The sequence below is a fragment of the Ambystoma mexicanum genome, chromosome 3p (genome assembly GCF_040938575.1).
Source record: "Ambystoma mexicanum isolate Mex_15411 chromosome 3p, UKY_AmexF1_1, whole genome shotgun sequence".
NCBI lineage: Eukaryota > Metazoa > Chordata > Amphibia > Caudata > Ambystomatidae > Ambystoma > Ambystoma mexicanum.
Genome location: NC_090925.1, coordinates 731,802,776 through 731,830,312, shown reverse-complemented (window position 1 = coordinate 731,830,312; position 27,537 = coordinate 731,802,776). Strand labels below are relative to the sequence as shown.

Genomic DNA, 27,537 nt, shown 5'->3' with positions numbered 1-27,537 from the left:
CCTACCCCAGAAGGCCCAGGTGAAGTAGTTTTCGACTATCAAGTTTGTGTATGGCGCCCTCTCGAAGGCCAAGGGGGCTGACCCAGTCAAGGAAGCCCCGGCAGTGCCCAGAGTGTCCCTGCCCCCAAGACGGGAGGCATTGGCCAAGCAGGTGGAGAGGACACCAGAGAAGAGGATGCCATCCCTGAGCCCGAACCTCATGCCCCAGGATGCAAAAAAGGGGCAGGGGGAGGAGGCCTCAACCGTACTCCAGGGCACTGATATGTCTTCCTTGGATGAATAGGGCCAGGCGTCCATCCACACGATCCAGGACGACATGGGAGATGACGACGAAAATCCCGATGGGGACGACAACAGAGGTGACGATGGCGCAGGTCCCAGTAAGCCGACAGCCCTGATGTGTATCGCTGGTCATCCTTTCGACCCTGCACACCCTAGTGTCAGAGATTCAGAAATGGATACCGATGACACCGCCGGCCCCGGACCAACCTCCGGCAAAAAGGAGGAAGCAGCACTCTACGCCGCTGCATCAACCTCCACGCGTGCCCTCGCAATGACGGACAACAACATAGCCATGGCAGGCGGTTCGCCGCAGCCAAGGGCCTCTTCCCCGGACGAGGTGGGGTTGTTCCATGCCATGGTCACCAGAGCATCGGAACTCTTCCAACTGACACCAGAGGAGACCAGGAAGGAAGGTTTCCCATATCAATGACGCAAGGCCAAGAGGAAGATCTTGGTGGTGCCTCTCCTGGATGATGTTTGGGAGGAAGGCCTGTCTTTGAGAAACCCAGCCACGACCCGGCCAAGAGGGATCGGCTGGAGAAAAAGTACTGGATGCCTGAGTCTGCACCCAAGTGCCTATGCGCACAGCCTTCCCCGGACTTGGTGGTCTTGGCGGCAGCAAGGAAGAAGTCGTCTAACCCCTCGTCTTCATCTTCCGTCCCTCTGGATAGCAAGGGGAAGAAGTTGGATGCCATGGGAAGAAAAGTAATCTACTTGGCGGCGTCAAGTCAAGGCGGCCAATGCCCTAGCTATCCTGGCCAGTTACGATAGGGAGCTGTGGTATAATATGGCCCTACGGCTGGAGTTCCTACCCGACGACAAGCGGGTCAAGGCACTTTCCATCCTCCAGGAGGTGGAGGTGGCATCGGACCATGCCATCATGGTGGCCCTGGCCATCGCAGTGACAGGGTTCCGACAGATGAGGAACGGTGTTTGCCTCTGTCGTTGTGGCTGGCTGAAAGCCACCACCTTTCGTCAAGAAGTCCAGATGAGGGTTCTGGACATGCCCTTCGACGGGGATAACCTCTTTGGGAAGGCTGTCGACGAGTCGTTGCAGGCCATTACGAGTAACACGAGCACTCTTCAACACCGCCCGTCCTTTCGTGCCTCCAGCGGGAAGTCGGGCAGATTGTCGAAGGGTTTCGCCGGAGGGTCCTCTTCGTACCGTCAAACCTCCATGTCCACGACCCAGGAGGCCTACAGAGGCCGTTCCAATGCCTTCCTGATCCGGCTCTGCAGGTTGCGGATGCAACCCCTTCAGGAATTCCAGGACGCTCGATGGATCCAGGTGTCCGGAAGCTTCGCTGACGCGATTGCCCTTGACGAACAGTTACGCCGAGCGAGAAGGTGGTGGGACGTGTGCTCCAACATCCCCGGGAGCACAGGTTTCCTGAGCCCCCGTACCAGGAGACTGTCACAGAGACTGTCACCGCAGACACTTCCATGGAGGGCTGGGGAGCCCACACTGAACGTCTTCACGCTAGTGGCCTGTGGTAGCCGGAGGAGAGGGATCTCCACATCGATGTCTTGGAGCTGCAGGCAGTGTTCTGGGCCCTCAAGTCGATCTTCAATGCCTCTTGACGTAGTGAGGGTCTTTGCAAACAATACCACCACACTCTTCTAAACCAGGAAACGGGAGGGCACCAGATCCCCAGCGCTCTCCAGAGAGGCGCAGGACTTGTGACACTGGGCTGTTGCCCAAAAGATGTTCCTCATCTTTTTTTTTATTACCTGGCGGGAGTCGAGAACACCATGGCTGACTCCCTCAGCAGGGAGCTACGCTCCTGCCATGACTGGGAAATTCGGCAGATTCCAAGTGGGCCGCCTCTTCTTCAAGTGGGGCAGACCCCAGATCGATCTATTTGCGATGGCAACGAATTCCAAATGGCAAAGATTTGCGAGCAGGTTCCACCAGCCAAGGAGCATGGGGGATGTGGTTTCCTTGCCGTGGGAAGTCCTGTTCCTGTACGCGTTCCCTCCGTTGCCTCTCCTGCTGCGAGTCCTCAATCAACACAAACGGCGCAGATGCAGGATGATCCTCATCGCCCCGGCATGGCTGAGGCAGATTTGGTACCCGGATCTTCTCAGCCTGTCAATGTCACCCAACTGCCAGTGGTCGCGGATCTGCTCGCCAGAGGAGGTGGTGCACTGCTACATTACAACCCAGGGTCGCTGAACCTGAAGGCTTGGCTCCTGCAGCCTTAGAGTTTGGCGGGTACGAGTTGCCGGTGTACTGCAGGCCAGAGCGTTGTTGACTCTTAAATGCTACGGGCACAAGTGGAAGCGTTTTGCGACATGGTGCCGGAGTCAGAAGATCAGTCCTCTGAGGGTCACGGCCTGCAGATTCTTCCAGGGGTGGACTGGGAACTAAGAAGCCCTGGAAATGACTGGGGACCAAAAGAGGCCCTGGAAATAATGTTTAAAGTGGCCCCATATGACACATTTTCAGCAAGCCTAATTTTTCCTCTGAGAAAATGTGGACATACCACACAAAAGAGGCCCAGGGTGCAGAGGCCCACTGGTAAATCTCCAGAGTTCCCTATAGGTCAGTCCACCCCTGGATTCTTCCGAACTTGTCCTTGGCCAATGAGGACCTGGCACACACCTCTATTAAGGTGAATCTGGCAGCTTTCTCCCGCTACACCAGGTCTCCAGGACGGTCTTCTCTTTGGTTCCACTGTCTCGTCAAGTAGTTCGTCAAAGGACTGTTCCGATCTTTTCCGCCGGTGAAGGCGCCTGCACCGGCGTGGGAACTCAACGTGGTACTGAGGAGGCTCATGGTGGCCCGCTTCTAGCCTTTGCATCAGGCCGCTCTCAAGTTCCTTTCATGGAAAACGTCTTTTCTCGTGGCCATCACCTCTGCCAGGAGGGTAGGTGAGAAGTCCTATGAGTAGAGCGCTCGCTTTGACATCTGTGCAGAGCCTGCTGATGAAGGTTTGAATCCGGATAGGGCCAAACTCGGCCTTTCATCCTTCCGAGGTCCATAAATGAGCACCACACACCGTAGGTAATAATAAGCAGCACTCAGATATAGCGCTATATAAATGCAAAATTATTATTATTATTATTCAGGCCCTTTCCTGCAAACAGCCTTATTGTACTTTTCACGACACAAGGGTGGTGCTGCAGACGCACCCCTCTTTCATGCCAAAGGTAATGTCGGAATTCCACCTCAGCGAGCATTTGGTGTTGCCTGTGTTCTTTCTGAAACCTTTGTCGCCGGCTGAAAGGGCTTTGCACTCGATGGATGTGGCTTGTGCCCTGAAGTTTTATGTGGCATGCACAGAGTTTCCGGAAGACGCCTCAGCTATTTTTGAATCTCCAGTTGGCTCTCCGGGTGTATCACACACTGCCACCGTTTGGCAAACCGTGTGGTGCCCAGGTTTCCTCGAGCCCATTCCACCAGAGCGATCGCTGCGACAAAGGCTTTCCTGTCTGGTGTGCCCCTGCTTGACATCTGCAGGGCTGCTACGTGGAGGTCCACGCACACCTTCACAAGATTCTACTGCGTCGACAGGGATTCAAGAGAGGAGTCCAGGGTCGGCCAAGCAGTGCTACGCAACCTGTTCGCTGGAACGTGAGACTGTTCGGAAGTAATTACTTCCGTAGAGCCTTGCAACCTCCTGTGGTTGTGTAATGTTGTACTGCTATGTATTATTTATTCATGAGCATGTGAATCCATGCCAGACCACATGCTGGAGAAGGAACAAATTAATTAACTGTAACCATTTTTCTCCAGCATGAGCCATGTATTCACCAGCGAACCCTCCCTCCTTCCCCTCTGTGGCTCTTCTTGGTTCATACTGCCACCTTACTTGCTTACCAAATCTGAAGATGGCCACCAAGGGTGGAGCATAGGGATAGGACGGTCATTGGATCGGGGCAGTATGACCCATAGGACAGCGATTAGTTAAGAGGAGATTTACGATTGGTTAAGAGGAGATATAGCAAGGATTTCCAGCCTGACGCCGGGGAATGTTCATGATCATGTGAATCCATGCTGGAGAACAATAGTTAAAGTTAAGTAACTTAAACCTTACTACTGTCTCAAATCTAGCTGTTATTGCATTTACTACTGTGCCTCCATTTGAGGTGCCTTCTCCCTCTATCCAGGTGTCTCAAATCTTGGTGCTATTGCATGTACTACTGCGCCCCCATTTTAGGCGCTTTCTCCCTCTGTCCAGGTTTCTTAAATCTTGGTCTTATTGCATTTACTAATATCTCAAATCTAAGTGTTAATGCATTTACTAGACTTGGGTGCCACACTTTACCCAGATACCTCTGACCTAAGCGCTCCCTACTTGCAGCCACTCACTCAGACCTGAACACTCCCACTTGCCACAATGCTCCCTCACACAACCATGACTGGCGATTCCAATCTGACAGGAACACAGTGGCAACCAAAAACACCTTTCTGCCCCCACAACTCTGACCCATGTACAGCACACTCACTCAGAGCAGCACCCACGCACACATACACTCGCCACACGCATCCCAAGCCACAAACGAAAAACCCTCTGGCAAGCCAAAAAGCACTGTGCCCAGCCCTCCGCAGCCAATCTAGCACCTTAATTCTCAAACCCCCAGCTACACGCCACAACACCTCTCTCTCTCTCCATCCCCGGCACTGGAACCCTCTTATACTCTGACCCTCTACACTCTTCCTCCTTTCACCACACCCCTCCAACTCTCAGACCAGAGGAGCTATCTGGCATACCATGAACCGCCCCTCCTCTACCCCGCTCCCACACACTTCCACATATCCTCCACCCTCGTATACCCCTCCCGCTCTCCCCGGTCAACCGCCGAGAAAGACCCTCACCCCCCCCCCCACCCTTTCCATATCCGGCGCTACATACAACTCTCAAGCCAGTGGAGAACTCTGGTGTTCCAAACAAAACCTCCCAGCCACTACTCCAACTTCTGTACCTCCCCACAGAAATTCCCCTCCGAGTTCAGCTCCAGCGCCTTCATTCCTCCCCGCCTTAGCCAGAACACCATGGACCCCCTCTCTTCAGACCATACCAAACACTCATACGTGGGGAGATCCATTAACCCTGCTGATACGCATACCCTCCTGCCCATCTCTGACACGCCCCACCTCACCCCCTCTCCCTCAAAAACCTGGTGTACCCTAAGCAATCCCAACCCACTCACACCACCACCGACCCCCAAACTCCACTCAGTCAAGCCCCCTTTCCTCTCCACCTGCTACGCCTGCCCCCCAATCACACACACCCCTCCTCTGCATCCCCTCACCTGCCATCTCCAGATCATCCCCTTCAGCCCCTTTCCCTTCTCTCAGCATTGCATGCCTTGCTCTTTCCAGAACTATCGCCTCCTCCCTTTCCCCCTCTGATTCTCCCTACCCTCTCACACACCTCTTGCTCCCAAACAACTGGGGAAAAAAAGACCGGCCCTCACCCTCGACTCTCTTGCATCACCTCGCCTGCATCAGCCCTCCGTCCCCACTGCCCATAGCCCAGCTGTCAGGACCTCCCAGCTAGCCACTCCCCAACTGTCCATATTTGAACACAACCTCTCACCTACCGCCTCTACACCTCCACCTCCCTCTGTATTTGCACCCCATCCAACAGCTAGCCGGAACCCACACACCACACCGGCACCACTCCCTGCCCATACCCCACGCTCATTCCACCTACTCCCTTCTCATGCAAACCAGTCACTGCACACTTACTCTTCCCGCTCCCGACCCACCTCACTCACCCCCCTGCTCCCCCCTCAAAAATAACCCCGGAACCCAAACCACACCCACCACCCCTCAGTCATTCCAACTGTTCTGGACCTTTTGTTAGGCAAAGTTTGTATGCAGTACCCTTAGGGTGCACTACTACAACTCTGACTACAGGTAATAGGAACCCCAACCTTTGGTATAAGCTTGTACTACACAGTTTGGTAGTGTGTTGAGCAGCCAGGCTTATCTCAATGTATCAGTCAGTTAGAATAAGCCTTCTTCAGAACTGAGCAGCATAAAAAGCAACACACAAATATACTTCAGTACTACACACTCTTAGTTTCTAAATCAGTAAAGACCCTTTTGGGATGGCCCACAGACACAACCTACACCCTCAGGTGACTTCAATAGCTAGGGTGCTGGGGACATTACATTTTACTGTTTGCATTTAGAATACTTTTAGAAGTTGGTAAAAGGAAAAGGTTATTAGAACAAACAAGAGACCACAAATATTCTTAAGCAGGCAAATACTTTTGGATCCTCTAAGCAGAGTCATTCAGTATAGTAGACTAGGCCAAAGTCAATGGGCAAAAGTCTTATATAGGATGACACAAGTAGATAAGTAGAAAAGTCTTTGCACAATGTTTTAGAAGTCTTTGAAGAAAAGAATCAAATGTAGGGCCACAAGTTGATTGGACTTGTGAGTGGTAGAAGGTGCAAGCAACTCTACAATGAGAGGTACATTCTCTCAGACTTTTACAGTAACTTTGTATTGAAGAAAAAGTGTAGCAGAGAACTTCTGTTCCTGAGCAGCTCTGCAGATCTCACTGTACCTGGTCCTCAGTCTTGGGGACAAGAGGGAGGACTTTTGAGGACTCCTGCACTGCAATGGGACGGTCACCGCTCGCAACCTGCAATCTTTCCAACAAATGGCACTTCTGTGTTTCAGACTCTCGTGACTACTGCAAATAGCAACACAGCTGTTCCTGGCTGTCGAAATTGACTTTCCTTGCTTCTGGGGTCCCGCACCGTGTTGAGAGGGCTCGGGTTCGGTCAGTCCTGCTTCCTGGGAGTCTGGAGGATCTTCCTGGAGCTCTTGGCCAACTTAAAAGCAATGCACACAATCTGCTGTTCCTCTCCCTGGCTATTCGGTTTCCAGCAGCAACTCTGTGGAAAAGCAACCAGCTCAGACAGAATGTTGAGGTGGCTTTCTTTGGAGTTGATTGGTCCCACCACTCAAGGGGAGAAGTCGTCCTTGCAGGGGCTTCTCTGTCGATACGAATTTGGAGTTTCAGCACAACAGCAGGGCATCACTGGGCAAACCAAAGGTCCAGGAGTTACATCAGGCATCCTCTTCAAGTTCTTCTTCGGTTCCTTCGTCCAGTGGTTGACTCTGTCTTCCAAGCCAAAAGCCTCGCCTTTTTATTCAGTTCTCTCCCATTCATTCCAGCCTAGCTGTCAGTCTCCCAGCAGGGTGGCTGTCCTTGCCAGTCAGTCAGCCGGCCAATCACTACAGAGTGCATTTGGGTCTGACTAAGCACAGGGAGTTTCGGGCACCTCCCTCACTTCCTACCCACCCCAGACACCCTGGAGCCATGGGCGGCTTCACTTGTGAATCTCGCCAAAGGCAAAGCAAACAATGGGACCAAACCTGGTTTGACGCACAGAGTAAATCTCAAGAAGGACCTATCCACAAAGAAATAGCGAAAAAACAAGACCGGGGCCCTTTTGACAAAAATGGCACCCTTGGGTGTTTTATTGCAGCTGCGAACGCGGCCCGCCTTAAATGCACACCACGGTAGTTAAAACGAAACCACTGCCACCAGCCATTCAGTGAGGAAACGGTAACAAAAAATTGTTACATGAGAAGCTAGAGAAAGGGCATACTAGGTAGCCCCTCCAGCACCCTATTGTACGATAGTGTGTGCTGGGTCTAGAAAGTTAAAAATGTAAGAAACAGTAGTTTTATCCCAGAGAAGGTATTTGAACCTTTGGGAAATCTGAAAGACTTCCCTGTGCCACTGCACTGAAGGTGCTGTGTGACACAGTGTAAAAGATGATGCCTATGGAGTTTGTCAGACTCCACAACCAAAATAAACCGTGTTAAGAAATCACATCAAAATACATGAGAGAGTGGGGGAAAAAGTGTCTCACTCTCTCCAGGTAAAAAAAAAATCAAGTCCTCAAAATGCAGCAAAGTTGTTGGGGGTCTATAAGGTGGAGGGAATTAGGACATTTCTGAGAATTCTCCCTAACACTTTTCACCCACACTGCCCTCTGCGGTTACTGACACCTCCCCACCAGGCCACTCAGACCTGCCCAGCCCATCCTGCCACTAGCATCAGGGGAACCACCAACTCCCATCAAGTCACCTGCCTCCTATTCAATGCCTGCTCACTGGCCAAAAACAGACACACCATCTTTGACCTGTTATCCTCTGACAATCCCGATCTCATCTTCATCACTGAAACATAGGTTGCAGACAATTTCAAACCAGTCACACACAACGCTTTCCCCTCCCAGCTACAGGCTCATCCTCTGCAACTGACCCTCTATGGGCGGAGGAGTAGCCATCCTCCACAAACCGCACCTATCCATCTCACTCGCCAAAGCCCAGCCATGCCAGCTAACTGCGAATCCCTTCTGGTCAGATTCTCCCTGTTGCCCTTCTCATCCAATTTGCTACTCATCTACAAGCCTCTGGGATACGACAGACATTTTGCCAACACAACAATCTCTGTGACTCACAAGCTACCACTTTGGTCAGCCACCATGCACTCACTGTACTGGGGGAGTTTAAGATCTGGTTCGATGTGCCCAACAACCTCATGATACAACCCATGGTTTACAGCTTAGAGGCACTCTCAACCTCTCGCGGCACACCACAGGTCCCACCCACACTGGCGGTCGCACCCTTGATGCAATCTTCAGCTCTTCCAACCATGTCTCGGTGTTCAGTCCCAAACCCCTCATCTGGACATATCACTCAGCCTTACTTTTCTCTGTCCACACACCGGCCCCACCACCCAAGGCCAGCCCTGTTCCCTTACACTATCACAAAAGCTGGAACAAGGTCAAGGTACTGCCTGACCTAGCTGAAGCCCTGCTACGCTCACTCCTGTCCTCAGATAGACCCCCAGCTAACAAATCCTTTGATTTTTGGTTTAACAACTCGCTCCTCCCTCTCACCCCATCCGGCCGTGCTCCCACCTGCAGAGGTCCTGCCCCCAAATGGTTCAAACCCCACCTGAAGACCTTCAAAACCCATAATCTCTCACAGGAGCGCAAATGGCGAACATCCAAAACCTCTTAGCAAATCCATGTTCGCCCACCATCACCGTAACTACAAATCTGAGACCCGAAAGGCCAAAAAAAGCCTACTACAATAAAAGAATCCTGAACTGCTGCAGCAATAGCGAAGCGCTCTACAGTATCATCTCGGAATTTGTGAAGCCCCCCTGCACCATTTCCCTGACCACTTCCATGCAAACGCTTTGCGACTCCCTCTCCCAACACTTCCACAGTACAGCACTGAACAGGACGGCCGCCATTAATGCCAAACTTTCCAACCTCACCCCACAACCCATCACCAGCTCCTAAAAATCACTTCTCCTCCGCAGCACCATCCTTCAACCCCATCTCTAGTGAGGAATTCCTCAAATTACTGTCCAGCAGCAGACCCTGTGGGTCCCCCCTTGAACCTTATCCCTCCACTCTCCTCAAAGAAATCTTCACCTCCACCTGTGCAGGAGAACAGGCTTCCCAGAACCCTTCAAAGTAGCGCATGTCAAACCCCTTTTGAAAAAAAGCAGGTGTTGACCCCCTCCAGCCAATCAATTACAGGCTAATAAGACCTTGCCTCAGAAAAATAGGAACGGTTGGGTAACAGAAGCTGACTTTTCAGACGGACAGGCCCTGGGCTAGGCAGCTGCAGGCGTTATGCACCCCGTCTCGATCAACAAGGGCTTTTGTGCCGTCTATTGGCACTACCCGCCCCACTGCTCAAAACCCTGTTGCTCACAACTGCAAACCCAAGACGTGACGTATGCTGTGACCAGGCAAGCCCACCATCGCCTGGCCAGACATGCCCGATGCTCTAAGACCAATAGATGTCTGCCTGCATATATCATCCTGGAAACTAGAACTCAACACCAACAACCGAGCATACTGGCTACCTTCCCATAAGAAAGCATAGCGCGATCACTCCAGGAGATGCCAACCACTATCATTCAAAACTATCTGCATACCCTATGCATCACCACATTCCCAAAACGTAATAGCTCCTCCGACAGCAAAATGTGACCTGGCCTTCTCCTGTCAAACTTTACCCATTTGGGACCCAACACAGAAAGCTGCCATCACAAGCCCCCCGTCAGCAAAACACGTCTGGCCTTGTTCCCTGTTAACCTGTGTCAAGTCCCATCCATCTGGGTATCCGATCAGAGAAACCGCAATGCAGAATCTCATAGCACCTATGGTTTAAACATTACGGTTGGGTCATATCATGGCACCTATTAGGCACACAAGGTGGTATATGATCAGATGAGGCACCCCTGGCCAACCTAGGAATAAGGTCAGGAACTCTTGCACCGGAGGCGCAATAAAGACTATGCCTGGCTGGACTCTCCGGAGATAAACACAAACGGGTCAGTAACTACACAGCCTCCCGCCATAAACTATGACCAGGGACCCGGAAAAGGGACCCCCTGACACCTACAACAGAGCTGCAGAATCATGCGATAACTACATACATGTCAGGAACTACCCAGCATCCCGCCATAAACTATGACCAGGGACTCGGAAAATTGGCACTCTGACACCTACAACAGATCTGCAGAATCATGCGATAACCACATACATGTCAGGAACTACCCAGCATCCCGCCATAAACTATGACCAGGGACTCGGAAAATGGGCCCTCTGACACCTACAACAGAGCCCCTGGAAGATGCACTGTCCAACTGGGCTAACGCAACATATACTGCATTATCCAGAGCATCTCTTGGAAATCCACTACCCCGAACTACCCGGACAGACACAGCCTGTTCATCGAGCTCTGAAAGTAACCAGGAATGGGGGCCTCCTGCAGGTAAGCCCAGACGCTCATTCCTGCCAATATGCTTATTCTCCACTTTACACTAGCAAACAATAGAATGCAGCTATACCCCTCACTCAATTTCGACCTAGCTGCACGCATACCTACACTACTCCTTGAACACCTCAACAGTCTGTTAGAACACAGCTATACCCCACGAAACAAATCAGCCTAGCTGCACATATCTCACACAGGCCCCAAGGCAGCCAGAATGCAGAATCTGAGACCACCCACCTTGCTGCACACATTACACTGATTTCTCACAACCACTGCACCCCACCTAGCATTAGAATGCAACCAACCCCACACAAACCACTCAGGCTGCACCCATACCAAGTGTACCCAAGCATGATTTGCCACCCTAGTTTCTCTACTGACCTGGACTACGGTACCAAAGGGCATTCAACCGACAGTGCTTTGAGATCATACCAATGTTTTATAAGGCACTATACAAATGTGCTGTAACATGACATAACATTCCGAGAAACATTTGTAACGTTAGCATTAAGAAACAGGAAGCCACAGTGCTTATGACGTTTAGGAGTTGGAACTTTCAATTAACCATTTACGTTGGAACTTTGCTGTAGACTAAGGTGTCTCAAGAGAAGACAAGGGCTCATAAGATTAGGCATTGAACGCCTAGTTTAGAGACTGCACTGCTAAGGTGCTGGTGCCTGGGAGGAAACTCACCTTTGTGATGAGATCTGTGATGAATAGAGGGAATTCGTCCCTTCTCACCCAAGGGGAGCCCCCACCTGTGAGGCTAGAGAGGTGAGCCCACTCTGCAATACTTTCCCTAGGGATAGAGGCAAGTGGGACCTCACCGGGAGAGACTTCCCCTTTGGGGACAAGGACTTGAGTTCCCATGAGCAACTCCCTCCATCTGTCTGTATTATTTACTATATGGGATGTTTTGAAATACCAGAAAACCATGAAGTGTCAAGATTGGGGATGAAGAAACTCCAAATGGATATAGTACTCTTATGAGAAAAGATTGTCCCTTTAAATCAGAACACTCAATCTACTGGGAAGAGTGCCTTAAAGAGCGTGCATTCAGAGATACGAATGAGAAGCAGGAGAGATGGACGATCGCACGTGTAAGCTGGGGGAGCCCCCATTCTGCATAACGCATGAAAAGGACGAGAACCAGGAAACCTGCGAGTTTAAATCTCACTTGCAGTTGATTGATGGAATGCCAGCATTGCAGCGAACCCGAAAGCCGAGAAAGCGTCCGGGCTGGAGCCCAGGAGAAGGTGGTGGTGCGACCACAGAGGCAAAACTGTGGTAGACAGTCTGCAGAACGTAGCTGATACCACTGGCAACAGAAGAGCACTGTGTCCAAGCTTGCAGTCTGACACTGATTTCTTTCATTCCCTCCCAAAGAGGCGGATGCCACAGAGGAGACCGCGTTGGTGGTTACCAAGCCATGAGGGAGTTCCCGAGAAGAAACCTTTCTGAAAATGTTCTCCTTCGAGGGCAAAGGTAACTGGGAGAACAGGAAGTACGGGAAGAGTCGAGGGGAATTATATTGCACAGTTAACTGGTCACAGTAAAAATTCTGAAACTGAGATAATCCTGAAACCAGGTAGATACAAAGACTGAATCAAGAAAAAAGGTTGTTGTAAAATTGCACAATGAGAAAGAGAGTTCATGAGAATACCTTGGGTGTAGGAAAGGGGGAAAATAACTCGCTATCCTGTACAAGAACAATACAGTCCTAAAGGGAAAGGAAGACATGGCCCTGAACCTAGATATTTAAACGAGATACAAAAGCAAATGATTCGGGATAAGTGGAACTATTATAAAAAGATTGAAAACGCAACAAAACAGTATTTCCTTAAAAGGAGAGACTGATTGTACATCATGTCCTTTGTAACAATAGAGTGTTATGAAAACACCCACAGTCTGTGTCACTACTCAGCCTTATCACAACTCGTTGGGAGTTTGTGGATATTTCTCTGAATATCTGAGCCTCACTAAAGTCCAGTTGCACTTTTGGGGATTGTTTCACCTAATGACCCCTTGTGGTTGGTTTTCTGTTTTTATCATTCTGAGAAGTTACTGTTACTTAAATATAATATTTTGTCGTTATCACTTTGCACAGCTTGCTTTTGTATACATATTTTTTGTGCAGATATATTTTGTGAACTTTCTCATATTGTGTATTAAGCACAAGTATTTATGGGCCATTTAAAAGATCCTTCATCTTCTGGAGGGCTCTTCATCACTACTATTTGGATCCTGAAAGACAAGTAGGGTCTGTCAAAGTAAGGCCTGTGAAAAATCTCCCCAACAGTCCCCCCTTAAGTACTCGAGACATAAAGTGGAACAGTTGGAGACTGACCGTTGCAGGGAGAGACAGAAAGAGGCACTTCCAGAGACATCTGGATAGCAAATAAATAGGCCTGAGTGTGAGATTGTGAGAATTTTGTCGGAGAGCATGGAGTGGTGCAACTGGCTGAAGAGACAAAAGTGGCCCTGGGAGAAACCACAGAGCCAGAGAGAAATGGGAACAGACAAGAGTGAGACCAGACAAAAACTGCCACACCGGAGCATGATACAGAGTAGAGACAACTGTGCAAAAATGGAGAGTAATGAAAACAGCTGTGTTGGGTCAAAGTCATTTTTGACTTTTGGCTAACTTTGTCCTCCTGACGTTTTGTTGGATTTCTGGTTTTCCAGACAGCCCTGTTACTGGACAACTACTGACGTCGCCCATACAGCTGCAGCTCATTCATAGTGTACTGCCTTAGGTAGCTAACATGACTACCAGGTATGGTGTTTCTTGAGAACCCCATGTTTGGCCTGGGTGAGTATTCACACCCAGAAAGTGTGTTGGGGACAGATGCATGGTTATACTCCTACGCCCAGTCCCTTTTTCTCCATAGCTATGGCCATTGGGCTACCAATGCATTAGAGAAATCCAACATCCTGGTCATTTAATTTTGTGGTCGGTCTATATAGCACCGCGGGATGGGCAATATGGTTGTTCTGACTGCATAGGCTCTCTTAGTCTACCTACGCACCCTGGTTTGGAGGAGTGTTGGGGGTATTCATTTCTTGCTTAAAGAAGGTCTTCCAGACATTCCAGTCTACATCTGTGCATGCCCACAAATGTTTAGTTGGGCTGGCCTATCCTGATACAATGGCTTCCAAAACCTTGAATACTACATGGATGCTGATTGGAGAACTGGCTCTCAGCCCTGTTTATCTGTGGAAATACTGAGCCATTGCCTCAGATCCTACTTGAAGTCAGGCCATTGAGCTGAGAGGAAAGGTGCAGTCATGACTATCTTTTCTCTAGACCGTTTCTGCTTCCTCCAAACCTTTCAAAACTGAAGCTCTGCTCCTCTCAGTCCAAGGGAATCTTGTCTGATCCGTAGGAAAAGCTGCATAAGCCTTCACTTCGCTCTTTGTGCCTCATTCCATGCTACTGCCTCCTTTTTCTGAGACTGCAACTCTCAAAAGTGTAGGCGGAGAGCACAGGGCAGAGGCTGTCTCTCCCTGTATGTAAGTAGATATAGGGAGATTCCAGAGACAATGCTCGCAAATAACAGATTAAAGGTACACACCAAGCTGTTAGTTGAAACAGGAATTCACAGGAACTGCAGGAGCAGGCTGTAAACAAAGAGACAGAGAAAAGGCAAAGACAAGCAAGTATACTGGGCAACACGGATTGATCAGAACTAAGGGTGTACTGGAATATGATAAGGGATCTCCAGGGATTGAGGAAAGCCCTTGGGATAGGTACCAGCAGATTACTCTTAACAGTCATACAGCAACGTCATGACTTGGGCGTGCCGAAGAAACTGTTGTACTCAGTGCAAGAGTAAAACTGAAAGACCATATACTGAGGCAGGTATGACTTCAAAGGACTACTTGAAGGCAACAGAAGTCTTCCCTTATCTGATCTGAACGGAGACCAACCCAGGGTAACACTGTTAAACAGATTCAAGTGGAGACACTACAGTGGACCAAGATGTATACAAGTAGAAAGTAGTGTTGGAAGAAATAACCAGGTACAGGACATGATAGGATATCAGAATGTGGAACAGGCAGGAAGCAAGGCAAGGAGCCCAGAGGAACGAAGCAGAAGGCAGAGGAGTGTGGTAAGGCTGCCAGGCAAGGAAGCCCAGAGGAGAATGGCAGAAGGTAGTGGAGTGCGGTAGAGCCGTCAGGCGGGAGCCCAAAGGAGCAGGGCGTAAGGCAGCGGAGTACGGCAGAGCCGTCAGGTGGGAGCCCAGAAGAGCAGGGCGGAAGGCAGCGGAGTACGGCAGAGCCGTCAGGTGGGAGCCCAGAGGAGCAGGGCGGAAGGCAGCGGATTACGGCAGAGCCGTCAGGTGGGAGCCCAGAGGAGCAGGGCGGAAGGCAGCGGAGTACGGCAGAGCCGTCAGGTGGAAGCCCAAAGGAGCAGGGCGGAAGGCAGCGGAGTACGGCAGAGCCGTCAGGTGGGATCCCAGTGGAGCAGGGTGGAAGGCAGCGGAGTACGGCAGAGCCGTCAGGTGGAAGCCCAAAGGAGCAGGGCAAAAGGCTGCATCAGAATGGAGAGGGAGCTGCAAGCATCAACAGCAACAGGAATCAAAAGGCCAAAAGAGGATTTCCAGGAAAGTAAAAAAACTGGTAACAGGAGCACCAGCACAAACTCCCAGAGAAAGCAGTTGACTGACCCCTGCTTCTGTTCAGAGTGAGCTTATAAAGGCCCTCCCAGCCAGCAGGCCAGCAGGGTGGAGCTGATTGCAGACTCTGGCAGCTGTGTTCAATTAATCCAGACCTGGCTTCAGTAGCCTGCAGCAGTGGATTCTAATCAAGTGCTCTCCAGCTCTCTGCAGCCGAGCCTGCAGTAGCTTGGAACAGGTGAATACTATCAGGCCCTCTGCAGGTCTTAGTTGCTTGCTACAAACACATGTATTTAATATGCCTCCTCCAGCCCTCTGCCTTTTGGACAGCCTACATGTCCCAGAATGCATCTGCTGGTTTAATCCAAAATCCGGAATGGAACATGCAATTAGATTAGTCCAGAACTGCAGCGGTAAAACAAGGAAATAAAGGATTAGGCACATGTAAAGGTGCTGGAAGGCAGGCGAGCAGAATCGTGACAACAACATAAAAGTGCCCTGCTGCTAGGCTGAAAATTGGTGGCCTGTGCTGCTTTTCTGCACATATCTTCATGCTGCCCATTATGGGACACCTGGACTCCACATTGTCGGGCTGTCCTGGAGCCTGTGTGGAGTTATTTGTTCCTACCTAAGCCATCTCTGACCTGCTTGATAGGTCACTGCTCTGCCCTGGTTGTTGCTGTGCCCACCTCATTGTGGGTAGTCTGGAAAGGCTTTATTCTGTAATGAGTCCTTTGGTTCTGGCATTCACATCCAATGGGCCTCTGAACCGAGCCAGAGACAGTCCTGAAACCCTTGACCCAATGATAATAGATGAAGAGACCTCTTCACTCCTACTTCCTTGGCCATTCGTGCAGCAGTCTGGGCACTGCATACTGGGTCCTGTGATCCTCACCTTGCCGCACTCCACCTTATTTGGACTCTCTGGGTAAAGAGTCTTCTGTGCCTTCTGACCTTAACAGTTTTGTTCTGTGGACTTGAGTCCCATTTTACAGCCATCCTTCTCGAAGCCTTTTGTGGGTGGTTGCTGGGTCCTGATCTCCTCTGGTGGGGTCCCTCAGACTCAAATGGATGGTTACCATTGTATATGGACAAATGAGCCATAAGTTGCATATACTCCCCGTGTCAACATAACTGCAGGGGATCTATTGGGCGTGTCCCTTTTTAACCTATGAAAATCTTTCTGGGACTCGTAAAAATCTCTAAAAGTGACAATAACCTTTACTTGCCTATAAACTGCCATTGCTCCTTTGTACTCGTTAGAGCCCTGGATTCTTAGAGCAATCCATAGCTGTGAAACCTACTCCTGTGGTTTTCTATGCATTTTATTATGATAAATCACTGCTGTTCACTCTTTTTACCCCGTAGTTCAAGGTATATTAACCTGTGTATTTATTTCCTTCTGGCTGTAAAATGAATTGAATATATTGGGGATCCTGTATAACTGATTTCTTCTGCTTATATTGCCTAATGTGTATATCCTGTAAATGGTTTACTTCTACTTAAGAGTATATTGTCCAGTAACTATACTGTGTGGACAATCCTTTCTTTGCGTGTGGGTTGCAAACTGTACCTTAGGATCGCCCTGCTACCTCAAGCCGCCTCCGAAGAGTGAAATGTGGTTGCCTGGCTAAGGTTGGAGCTGGACTAACTTGGTGATCAATTCTGCCTAGCAGTACAGTTTGTTTTTTTAAGCACTCATCAGAGGATACTTGAAAAATCTCCCTAAAAGCGGTATATGGACCTTTCACTGAAAAGAACTAAGTGGAAAGGAAGCCCAAAATAGCTTCGCTTTGATATTTAAATAATAAAATGGATAGAAAAATACATGTAAATTATCCGGGCTTGGTGCAATATAGTTTGGTGCTTGTGAGGAGGGTTGGAAGGGTGTTTTGGGGCTGGGGGAGTTTTTTATGCGATTTTGAAAATAATACATTCACAGGTGCAAATAGGAAAGTGGGAATGAAAGGGTCCTGGTTTGAGTTGGATGTTATAGGGGTTTTCACCACATTCACTATGCAATAAGAAACATTTTCATGAAACGATTACATAGATGGATGAATTTTCTTTTTTAAGAAATGCAATTAAAATAATAGCTTTGGTCATTTGTTTAATATTTCCTTATTTTAGTGGTAGAATTCATTTCAGTAAAAAGTGTTATTTTTACATCTTCATTTTTAAAGTTTTGAGACCGTTAGTTAAAGGTTTTCAGTCCACCTTGTTCCCAGTATATATTAACATAGATCCCTCAAACGTATACAAAAAGGGTTACATGCAGCAGAAGCTTAAATTCCTGATACCTTGACTGCTGTTGTTTTGTCAAAATCCCATTTCATATCTAATCACTAGAAGGCGGGAGAATATGAAAAGCTTGTGAATCCATCATCACATTTTAAAACCAGACTGACCGGTAACTCTTCCATCTCTACTGTACCCAGCCCCTCCCCAAATCTGTACTAGAAAAGGCTTTCATCTATTCATACTGTGGTCCCATACGAATTCCGAGAGCAGAGTTTCTGAATTGAGCTTCTTCCTCTGTAGGCAAACGAAGCATTCACCAAAACTGCGTGTTATCATTATTTCCACTCGCACTGCCTGGCACGCTACGCTCACCACATGGAGGAGGAAGTACAGAGTAAGCGGGAGGAGGACGAACTGAACCGTGCAAGCCCACCCAAGCAGGTAACCACTAACCACCCTTAGGTGGGTAGTTGTGCCATCTCTGCTTTCTTTTATTACATGGCTAGCCTTGTATGTCTGCTCTGATATTGTACGTGGACCACGTCTGTTTCTGCTCTGTTACATGCATATCGCCTGTCTCTCTCTATGCTATTATATGGGTACTCTTCAGCTCTGATATCATAAAGGTACCTAGCAGTCTTTGATCTGATAGAGTACCATATTGTCTCTATTCTGAAATCACATGATTGCCTGAGACTGTCACTTGGTTGCCCCACTGTCTGTGCTCTGTTATCACTAATACCCTTTTGTTTCTGACATCGTGTAGTGACTTCTCTGTCACTGCACTTATATTTGATAGATCCCCCTGGTCTTTGATTTCTGCTAATGCAAGGATACCCTTCTCCCCATTCGCTGAAATGTCCTGTGCCCCATTCACTGTCTGCTCTGTTACCTCATATGACCTATTTATCTCCACTTTTAGATTGCATGTTCCCTACTGTATTGGGTCTTTAATATAAATAGGTAGCATTCCATCGGTGCTCATTGATCTCCATCACATGCGCATTTGTGTGTTATTATGCGAGTATCTGCTCTCTTCCACAATCTTCACCTATACTGTTTCTGCTAGAAGGCATTTGTATCTTTCAGTCATATCCCACATGGCTAACACTGCATCGGATATGACATGAGTCCTTCCTTTCCCAGCAATCTGATGTCACATGCGTGTTATTCTCTGATGTTAGAGGTACCATCTCTCTTCTCCAACAGGATATAGGAGTTCATTGCCCAGTCTGTCGGGAGCCACTGACGTACGACCTCACAATGCTGCAGGCTGCTCCTCCACCAAACCATCCACTGGTAAGAATGTAAACTGAAAAGTGATGTAAATCTCAGGCAGAGAGTGAGACAAAGGGAAGACTGCAGACCACTTGAGGGGTTGGGAAACGTACAAGCTGGAATAGAGTGAAAGGGTTGAATCGAAGCAATGAGGGGATGTCGTTCTGCAGAATTTGGCCATTTTATTGATTGCACACTGCGACTAGTCCCATCCATCAATCTGGGAACCCCTGGCATTTTAGATTTAACATTGCATTTTATCCTATGTAAAACATTTTGCATCATGTAAATGAGTACCACCTTAAGAGCCCAAACAGTACTGTGCCCACATCATTTCTAGGGATAATTTATTTTGGCCCATTGGCGAAAGGGGCCCACTGAAGAGGACGCCGGTTTCAGTTAATGTTTTGTCAGATTAAAGTGACTAAAATAAATCTTTACAAGCATTTCAGCTTTTGATAGGTTATTCGGCTGCCTGAGTGTGCCATGCCTAGTTTTCTTCTGAGGTTATTTGTATCTCCAAGGACTGCTCCCTCTAACAGAAGTGATATTGAAGTTTTCTTTATTTAAAGAATGTGTTTTTTGTTGAACAAACCTAATCTGGTCAAGAGGTTCCAACTGAATGAATACATGTATTGTCTATGTCCCCATGACAGTAACTTCATGTGCTGGTTAATTTCAACCAGAAAGTGTGAGGATAGAGCTATTTATATAAGACACTAGGTGAGTCGTTTGAGAAATAAACAGACTGCAGAAGAGTCCACTGAAGAAATGTCTAAAATTATAAATTTCTGTAGTTTTGAAAGACTGGGCCATTGCTAAGATGTCACATTTACAGTGCCTCCTCACCCGAGATATCATTAAAGGTGCAGACATCGCAAGACCAGCCTCAGACATGTCAGGCAATTTCTCCAGCATGGGGTCTGGCATGGATTCACATACTCATGAATATTCCCCGTCGTCAGGCTGGGAATCATCTGTAAAGAAAAAATAAGTTTCAGTTTCGTTTCTGAACTGTCTTTCTACTGATAACCAATCACTGGTCTCTGGATCATTCTGCCCCCAGCCAATGACTGCCCTCTACCTAAGCCCCTCCTAGGCAAGCAAGGTGCCAACAAAGGATTCGGCGACGGCTCCTCGACGTACCGCCAGGCGGCCCTCTCCTCATCGCAGGAGGCCTAGAGATGACGCGGCAAGGAGGCCAAGGTGGCAAGGCCTCTGCAAGCAGGACTGAACAGGCCATAGCGTCGGGCCCCCACCTGAGCCCCCCGGTGGGAGGCCGGCTAGCGAACTTCGTCAGCGTGTGGGAGTCCATCTCCACCGACCGATGGGTGCTGGATACCCTGGCCCGCGGACACACTCTCGAGTTTCTAAAGTGCCCCCGCGTTCCACCCATGGCCAGGAAGGAAAACCACGTCTCTCAACTGCTGCTGTGGAAGTAAGGGCGATGCTGAAGAAAGGAGCCATCGAGCTCGTCCCAAAAGAGGCTCCGGGGCTCCAGAGTGTACTCACGATACTTCCTCGTAAGAAAGAAGACTGGCAGCTGGTGACCCATCCTGGACCTTCGTCGTCTAAACAAGTACATCAAGTCCCAGAAGTTCTGCATGGTCACCCTCCAGCACGTGCTGGGACAACTGGAGGAAGGCGACTTTCTATTGTTGCTGGACTTGGAGGATGCCTACTTTCACATCCCCATTCTAAAAGGACATCGAGATTCGTAGTCCAAGGGCGACATTATCAGTTCAAGGTCCTTCCCTTCAGATTGAAGTCGGCGCCCAGGGTATTCACCAAGTGCCTAGCACCAGTGGCGGCGTGGCTGCGCCTTCAGGGGATCCACGTCTACCCCTACCTGGACGATTGGCTCATCCGAGCAAAGACACGAGAACTCGCTGTCGGGCACACTGCGAAGACCGTCCAACTGCTCACGGAGTTGGGATTCTCGATCAACTTCGCAAAATCTCACTTAGTGCCATCGCAAGTCGCCCTGTTTCTCTGATCCAGGCTCGACACAGTGGCGCGATTGGCCTCTCCGTCGGAGGAAAGGACGAAGGCCATCCTGGGCAAGGTGCAACGGCTGTCGACCATGGATGTGGCCAGGGTGAGGTCAATCAAGTCCCTGTTCGGCATGATGTCCTCGTGCATCTACCTCGTGCGCCTGTGCACATTGTAGATGCGTCCACTACAAGAGTTCCTCGACGCCCGTTGGATGCAAGCAACGGGCGGCTTCGAAGACTGGATCTCGCTCAACGAGACCTTCCACCAAGCGATCCGGTGGTGGGGCACCCGCGCACATCTGGCGGCGGGTATGGACTTCCAGACCCCGGCACATCAGACGGTGACGACGGATGCCTCACTGGAGGGATGGGAGCGCACACCGGAGATATCCATGCAAGAGGCCTTTGGCTCCCAGAGGAGAGGTCACTATACATCAATGTCCTGGAGCTCCGAGCTGTGTTAAGGTGGTAAGGATCTTCACCAACAACACCACCACGATGTTCTACATCCGGAAGAAGGGAGGCACCAGATCCCCAGCCCTATCCAAGGAAGCCTAGGATCTGTGGGACTAGGCCGTTGCCCAAGGGATGTTTCTGGTACCCTTCAATCTGGCAGGAATAAAGAACACCATCGCCGACTCACACAGCAGGGAGCTGTGCTCGTGCCACGAGTGGGAACTGCGTCAGGATCAAGTGGATCTTCTTTTCCAACGATGGGGCAATCCCCAGATCGACCTATTTGCGACGGCGGAGAACACCAAGTGCCGGAGGTTCGACAGCAGGTTTCCCCAGCCGTGGAGCATGGGTGATGCCTTCTCATTCCCCTGGGACGGCCTGTTCCTGTATGCATTCCCACCGTTGCCGTTGCTGCTGCGACTCATCAACCAACTCAGACGATCCCGGTGCAGGATGATCCTCGTCGCACCGGCATGGCCGAGGCAGATCTGGTTCCCGGACCTTCTGGACATGTCGGCGTCCCCCCCGTCAACCTGCCGACGGACGTGGACCTCCTCACCAGAGAAGGAGGCGCCATCCTCCACCACGACCTGGGGTCGCTGGACTTGCAGGCCTGGCTCCTGCAGCACTAGAGTTGGGAGGGTATGATATCCTGGCGGACTGCAAGGAGGTGCGTCCTCAACTCTCAAGTGCTATAGACACAAATGGAAGAGGTTCTCTGTCTGTTGCTGTGCACAGAAGATTAACCCTCTGCGGATTACTGCCCCTCAAGTGCTGTCGTACCTACTGTCGCTGGCCAAGGCGGGGCTAGCTCATGCCTCCATCAAGATACATCTGGTGGCGATTTCCTGCTACACCAGGACTCCGGGGGCGATCATCTCTGTGGTCTCATCGCCTGGTGAAGGAGTTTATGAAGGGACTGTTCCGATCATTCCCGCCGGTGAAGGCTCCGGCCCCAGCGTGGGAGCTCAACGTGGTGCTGGGCAGGCTCATGGGCCGCCATTCAAGCCTCTGCATTCGGCACTGTTGAAGTTCCTATCGTGAAAGACTGCGTTTCTTGTGGCCATCACCTCCGCACGACGAGTGGGAGAGATCCAGGCCCTCTCCTGCAAACCACCCTACCTGACATTCCACGAGACGAGGGTGGTGCTGAAGACGCACCCCTCCTTCATGCCCAAGGTGCCGTCTGACTTCCATCTCAACAAGCCCTTGGTGTTGCCTGTTTTCTTCCCGTCGCCTTCGTCGCCGGCCGAGAGGACTTTGCACTCGCTGGATGTGGCTAGAGCGCTTAAGTGCTACGTGGACCGCACAAAGAGTTTTCGGAAGACATCATAGTTGTTTGTGAACTTTGGGACTGTGAACCAAGGGAAGGCCCTCTCGAAGGCTTCCATTTCCAGATGGCTCTCTGGCTGCATCATGCACTTTCACCGGTTGGCAAACCGACCGTGGCCCGACCGTCCGAGAGCCCATTCGACCACAGCGATCGCTGCTACCACGGTGTTCTTGTCTGGTATGACCCTGCTGGACATCTGCAGGGCTGCTACGTGGAGGTCGACGCACACCGTCACAAGATTCTACTGCGTCGACCGGGATTCCAGGGAGGAGTCCAGAGTCGGCCAGGCAGTGCTGCGCAACCTGTTCGCCTGAAGGTGGGCCTGGTGAGGGGGTAAGAGATGCTTAATGTTGAGTTGCATGTAAATGCTTAATGTTGACCCTTGCCACCTCCTATGGTTGTCCATGTGTGTACTGCTATGTATTCTTGTATTCATGAGCATATGAATCCATGCCAGACCCCAAGCTGGAGAAGGAACAAGTTACTTACCTGTAACTTAACTATTGTTCTCAGGCCTGGGTCTGGCATGGATTCACATGCGAACCCTCCCTCCTACCCCTCTGCAGCTCTTCTCTGGGTCCTACTGCCACTTTACGTGCTACCAAATCTGAAGATGGCCACCAGAGGAGGGGATTAGGTAGAGGGCAGTCATTGGCTGGGGGCAGTATGACCCAGAGACCAGTGATTGGTTATTAGGAGAAAGACAGTTCAGAAACAAAACTGATTTTTTCTTTACCAAGGATTCCCAGCGTGACGACGGGGAATATTCATGAGCATGTGAATCCATGCCAGACCCATGCTGGAGAACAACAGTTATAGGTAAGTAACTTGTTCCTTAAATCATCCTTCAACTATCCATCTGTGCTGTCTATTTGAAACTTGGCTACATAAGGGGCGTTCTCATCACTGGTTCCATTAAGGAACACAAACAGATATTGTTTCCCAAAGAAGATGGCTCCACCAACATAGTCACACTAGCGTTTATCAATAGGTTGACCCAATCGTGGGTGTGGCAGTTGTCGAACTGTACATACTTCTCCTCACACTAAGTCATTGGGAAGTGACTGCCACTGTCCATGCAGCTACAAAGTCATCTACTTGGTTCCCCTTCATGCTGGCCACCTTCCAGTTTGGTTCAGAGATCCCATTGCATTTTATCCCATCATATGTGATGTCATTGGCACAAACAACGCTCCATTTTCACTTCCATTACCTGCCAGGGTTTTGTCTCACCTCTCAATCCGAAATAGCATTCCACACAAGATGGGTGGCATTCATCCAATTTAAATTCTGAAACTAATGCCAGACGGTAGCTTTTTATTGGAAGTCGACAGAGGGCTGAAACGACCTCTGTTTCAGTCTCATCTCCTTTTTCATTTTTCTGGATTATGTGACATCAATGGGGCCCCCATAGAAACCAATGTAAGAACATTGTAAAAGCAATGGAAACAAATGACCCTTCCTGATGAAGTAAGGCCCCTAACAAAAACAGTCCCAAGAAGATGCCTTTTTTAGTGTGTGATTGGAGTTCTAGTTTCCTACAACTTTGGGATGGCTGTTAAGTATTATGGCAGAACACAGCATTTAGATGCAGTGTCTTCCTTTCTTATTTCTCTTTAATGTACTTGAGTGAACTACAATTCCCACTGGGGTAAACGAGAATGTTCATCCCCTTTACATTTCATATAGTCAGCCAGCACACCCCCACCTTATGTGGAGTTCTTGGGGGGGGGGGGGGGATACACTGTATCCACTTGCTCACTTACCTGGTAACATTTATGTTACAATTACTAGTTTACTTGAATGGCTGGTAGCAGTGTAACTACCTTTATGACTTTTAGTCCTTATTACTCGCAGGATGTCAACTCAGCCGTGGTAATGCACAGGAGGACCACTGTTCTGCTAGGATGGTGGGCTCCTTCTTTTTTCTCGTTTGTTGTTTCTGAGGTGGTCTTCTGCCATTCTAGGCGGGGAATGACCTCGTTTGAAGTTTTGTTTTTGGCGGGAGACCTTTGTATTCCCTGCTGGCTCCAGAGTGTCTGAGAAGTTAGGACGCGAGGGAGGAGTTCAAAGCTCTGCAGACCTTTGTATTTCACCTTGCCTGAAAGGTACCAGTTCCCACTTGGGGGCTGACTGTCCTGATTGGACTGCCAGACCGCGCTTTCTGTAAACTGCAGGAAAGGTTTGCAGAAGTTATTTTATAGTTCCTGTTAAATACTCCGATCCTGGAAGCTGCTGACAAATCGACCACTGGAACCAAATCCGAAGAGGACGATGAAGAAACTACGGGTTTAACCATTTCCCGCAACCGGATAGCCTTCTGTGTAACCGGAGCCTGCAGGAACCCTTCCTTCCAAGCGACCTGGGGGTCCCGAATGCGACGGCCCCTGCCCAGAGGCTGGTGATGTCCACTAATCTTGAGAAGACCTGCCTAACGAGCCATCCCTCGATGTGCTGCAACCTTGTTGGGCTGAAAACCGCCAATAGCTAGGGACCTCGAGCCAGTGTGCAGTGCATGGTCTTCCGAAGCCAGATTCTGTCCAAAACTTTGGTGGACTCCTGCTGGCCCTCCAGACATACGATTTGAATCCATGAAGTCCCCTCACAAGAGTGCTGGACCGAGAGAGTCCGTTCTTCATCTGGCTCATGTAAAAGAGCGCCAGATCCACAGAGCCGCGAGAATCCATTAACAATCAGTTCTATGTTCTTAGATCGGCAGGCTTTTTTTCAGAGGTTTTTGCTGAAAGTTTTCAGGTGAAATAACATCATTGTGTTTTTGGTTAAAATATATTTTGGGGGGTCCCTCTTCCACCCCCCCCCCAAAGCCTCCCTTCCCTATTTTGTAGTCCCTATACCCCACACCCTCCTACCCCTTATATGCCCTTAGCCACCCCCTATATTTTTAGATTTGTTTTCAGCAAAAAAACACCTTGAAAAAAAGCCTGTAGATGTAATAATGCCTTACCTAACAATCCTTTGCTGGAAGCCTCCTCTGATGACTGCTGCTGCAAGTTCCTATCCAGTGTCTGTTTTTCGTCTCCAGACCAAGAATCCAAGGACTGGGTCCTGTGCTGCTACATCTGAAGGCATCCACCCAGAAGCTCTTCTTTGCTGCCAATGTACTATGCTGGCTTGAATAATACTTACCTTCATTCTTGTGTGAATCCTGTGAGGTTGAGTGGGTGATTTGTGTGGTTGGGAGAGATTCTCTGGAACTCTGACTTTCCTGCAACTGAACCCGATCCTGGCCTGCCTACAGCTGGCTCCTAGACCCCTAGGGTCCCTCTTCTGCCTCTGGGAAAACTGATGCTATAGACTAGGGAGGACTTTATAAGATAAGGATTCTGTCTTGAAAGTTAGTATAAAAGTACTTACTTGTAAATGAGTTTGTGTTCTAAATGTATTTCGAATGGATTGTGTCCTCCAACGCATTCCACATGTTTGACTTGTAATGTCCACAGCTGTGCACTTCGGAAACATTTTTGCAGAGGGCGTCCTGCGTCGATGGCGTCGGATCCATGTCCCTCGAAGGCCTCCGTCGAGGGCAACGTCACAGGATGTTCTAAATCAGGCGCCCGTAGCCTCAGTTCTGTTTTTTTCCACGAACGTGTTAACTTCGTAAGACTCGGCGCGCCTCGTGTGTTCATCATTACAATGTCTTTCTCTTCGACCCCTCCGACTCTGCGATCTGGCTTCAAGACCTGCCAGGACTGAAAGTCAAAGATGTCGCTCACCGACCCCCACTGCATTTGTTTGTGGTGCCTGGGCGAGTCTTATTACACCGACGACTGCTCGAAATGCCAGTCGCTGACTACCAAGGCCTTGCGAGAGCGGAATGGGAAGCTCCAGGTAGGTAGGGGCTCTAAGCCTGTTAAGTCCTGTACTTCCAAGTCCATTCCACCAACGACTCGAGGGGCGACTCTCCACGTTGGAAGGAATTCCAGGCATCTCGGTCCTGGAGTGGTTCCTGCCACTAGTCTTCCTCGTCCCGGCACTCTAGGAAGCGCCGTCACGGTCGCCTTCCCCGTCCTCCTCGGAGGATGGTGCCTCGAAGAAGGTTACATGCCCGACGAAGTCCTCGACTCCGGAGGAATGGGTCGCGTTTAAGAAATCCATGTTGGCGATTTTTCAATCGCAGGACATGGGTCTGGTCGTGCCTTCTGACCAAGTCGGCCTGGATCGGTCTCGTTCCGTGGCTCGCACACCTTCGGCTCGGGTTCACGACGTGACTCACATTGGGAGCCTTCGAAGTCCTGTACGGACAAGGATTCAAAAGGTCGCAAGAGACGTGTCTCTAGGTCTCAGTCCTCATCCCCAGTGAGACCGCAGCTACCTACGGGAGGGCTCAATGCCGGCGTTGACTCGGTCGGTGCTGTGTCCGTCCGACTCGGACGTCCACGCTTTGCCATCATACCAGCCCACGGTGCCATCGGCACCTATGTCGATGCCAAAGCCTTCAGCGCTATCAACGTGGAAGCGTTTGCCGCTATCGGCGCCTTCAGGGATTTGTTCTCGACATTTGCCTTTGGAGTTCCTGGACATTGTTG

General features: G+C 49.8%; 1 protein-coding gene across 6 annotated transcripts in view; it reads left to right on the top strand.

Moving 5' to 3' along the window:
- RNF25 (ring finger protein 25) overlaps positions 1-27,537 on the top strand; it is a 533,791-nt gene that overhangs the window by 403,956 nt on the left and 102,298 nt on the right. For all 6 annotated transcript variants that reach the window (XM_069651598.1, XM_069651601.1, XM_069651597.1 and 3 more), the window contains 2 exons: positions 18,230-18,370; positions 19,139-19,228. In XM_069651598.1, the coding sequence (XP_069507699.1) occupies positions 18,230-18,370; positions 19,139-19,228 (231 nt within the window). The remainder of the gene's footprint in view (positions 1-18,229; positions 18,371-19,138; positions 19,229-27,537) is intronic.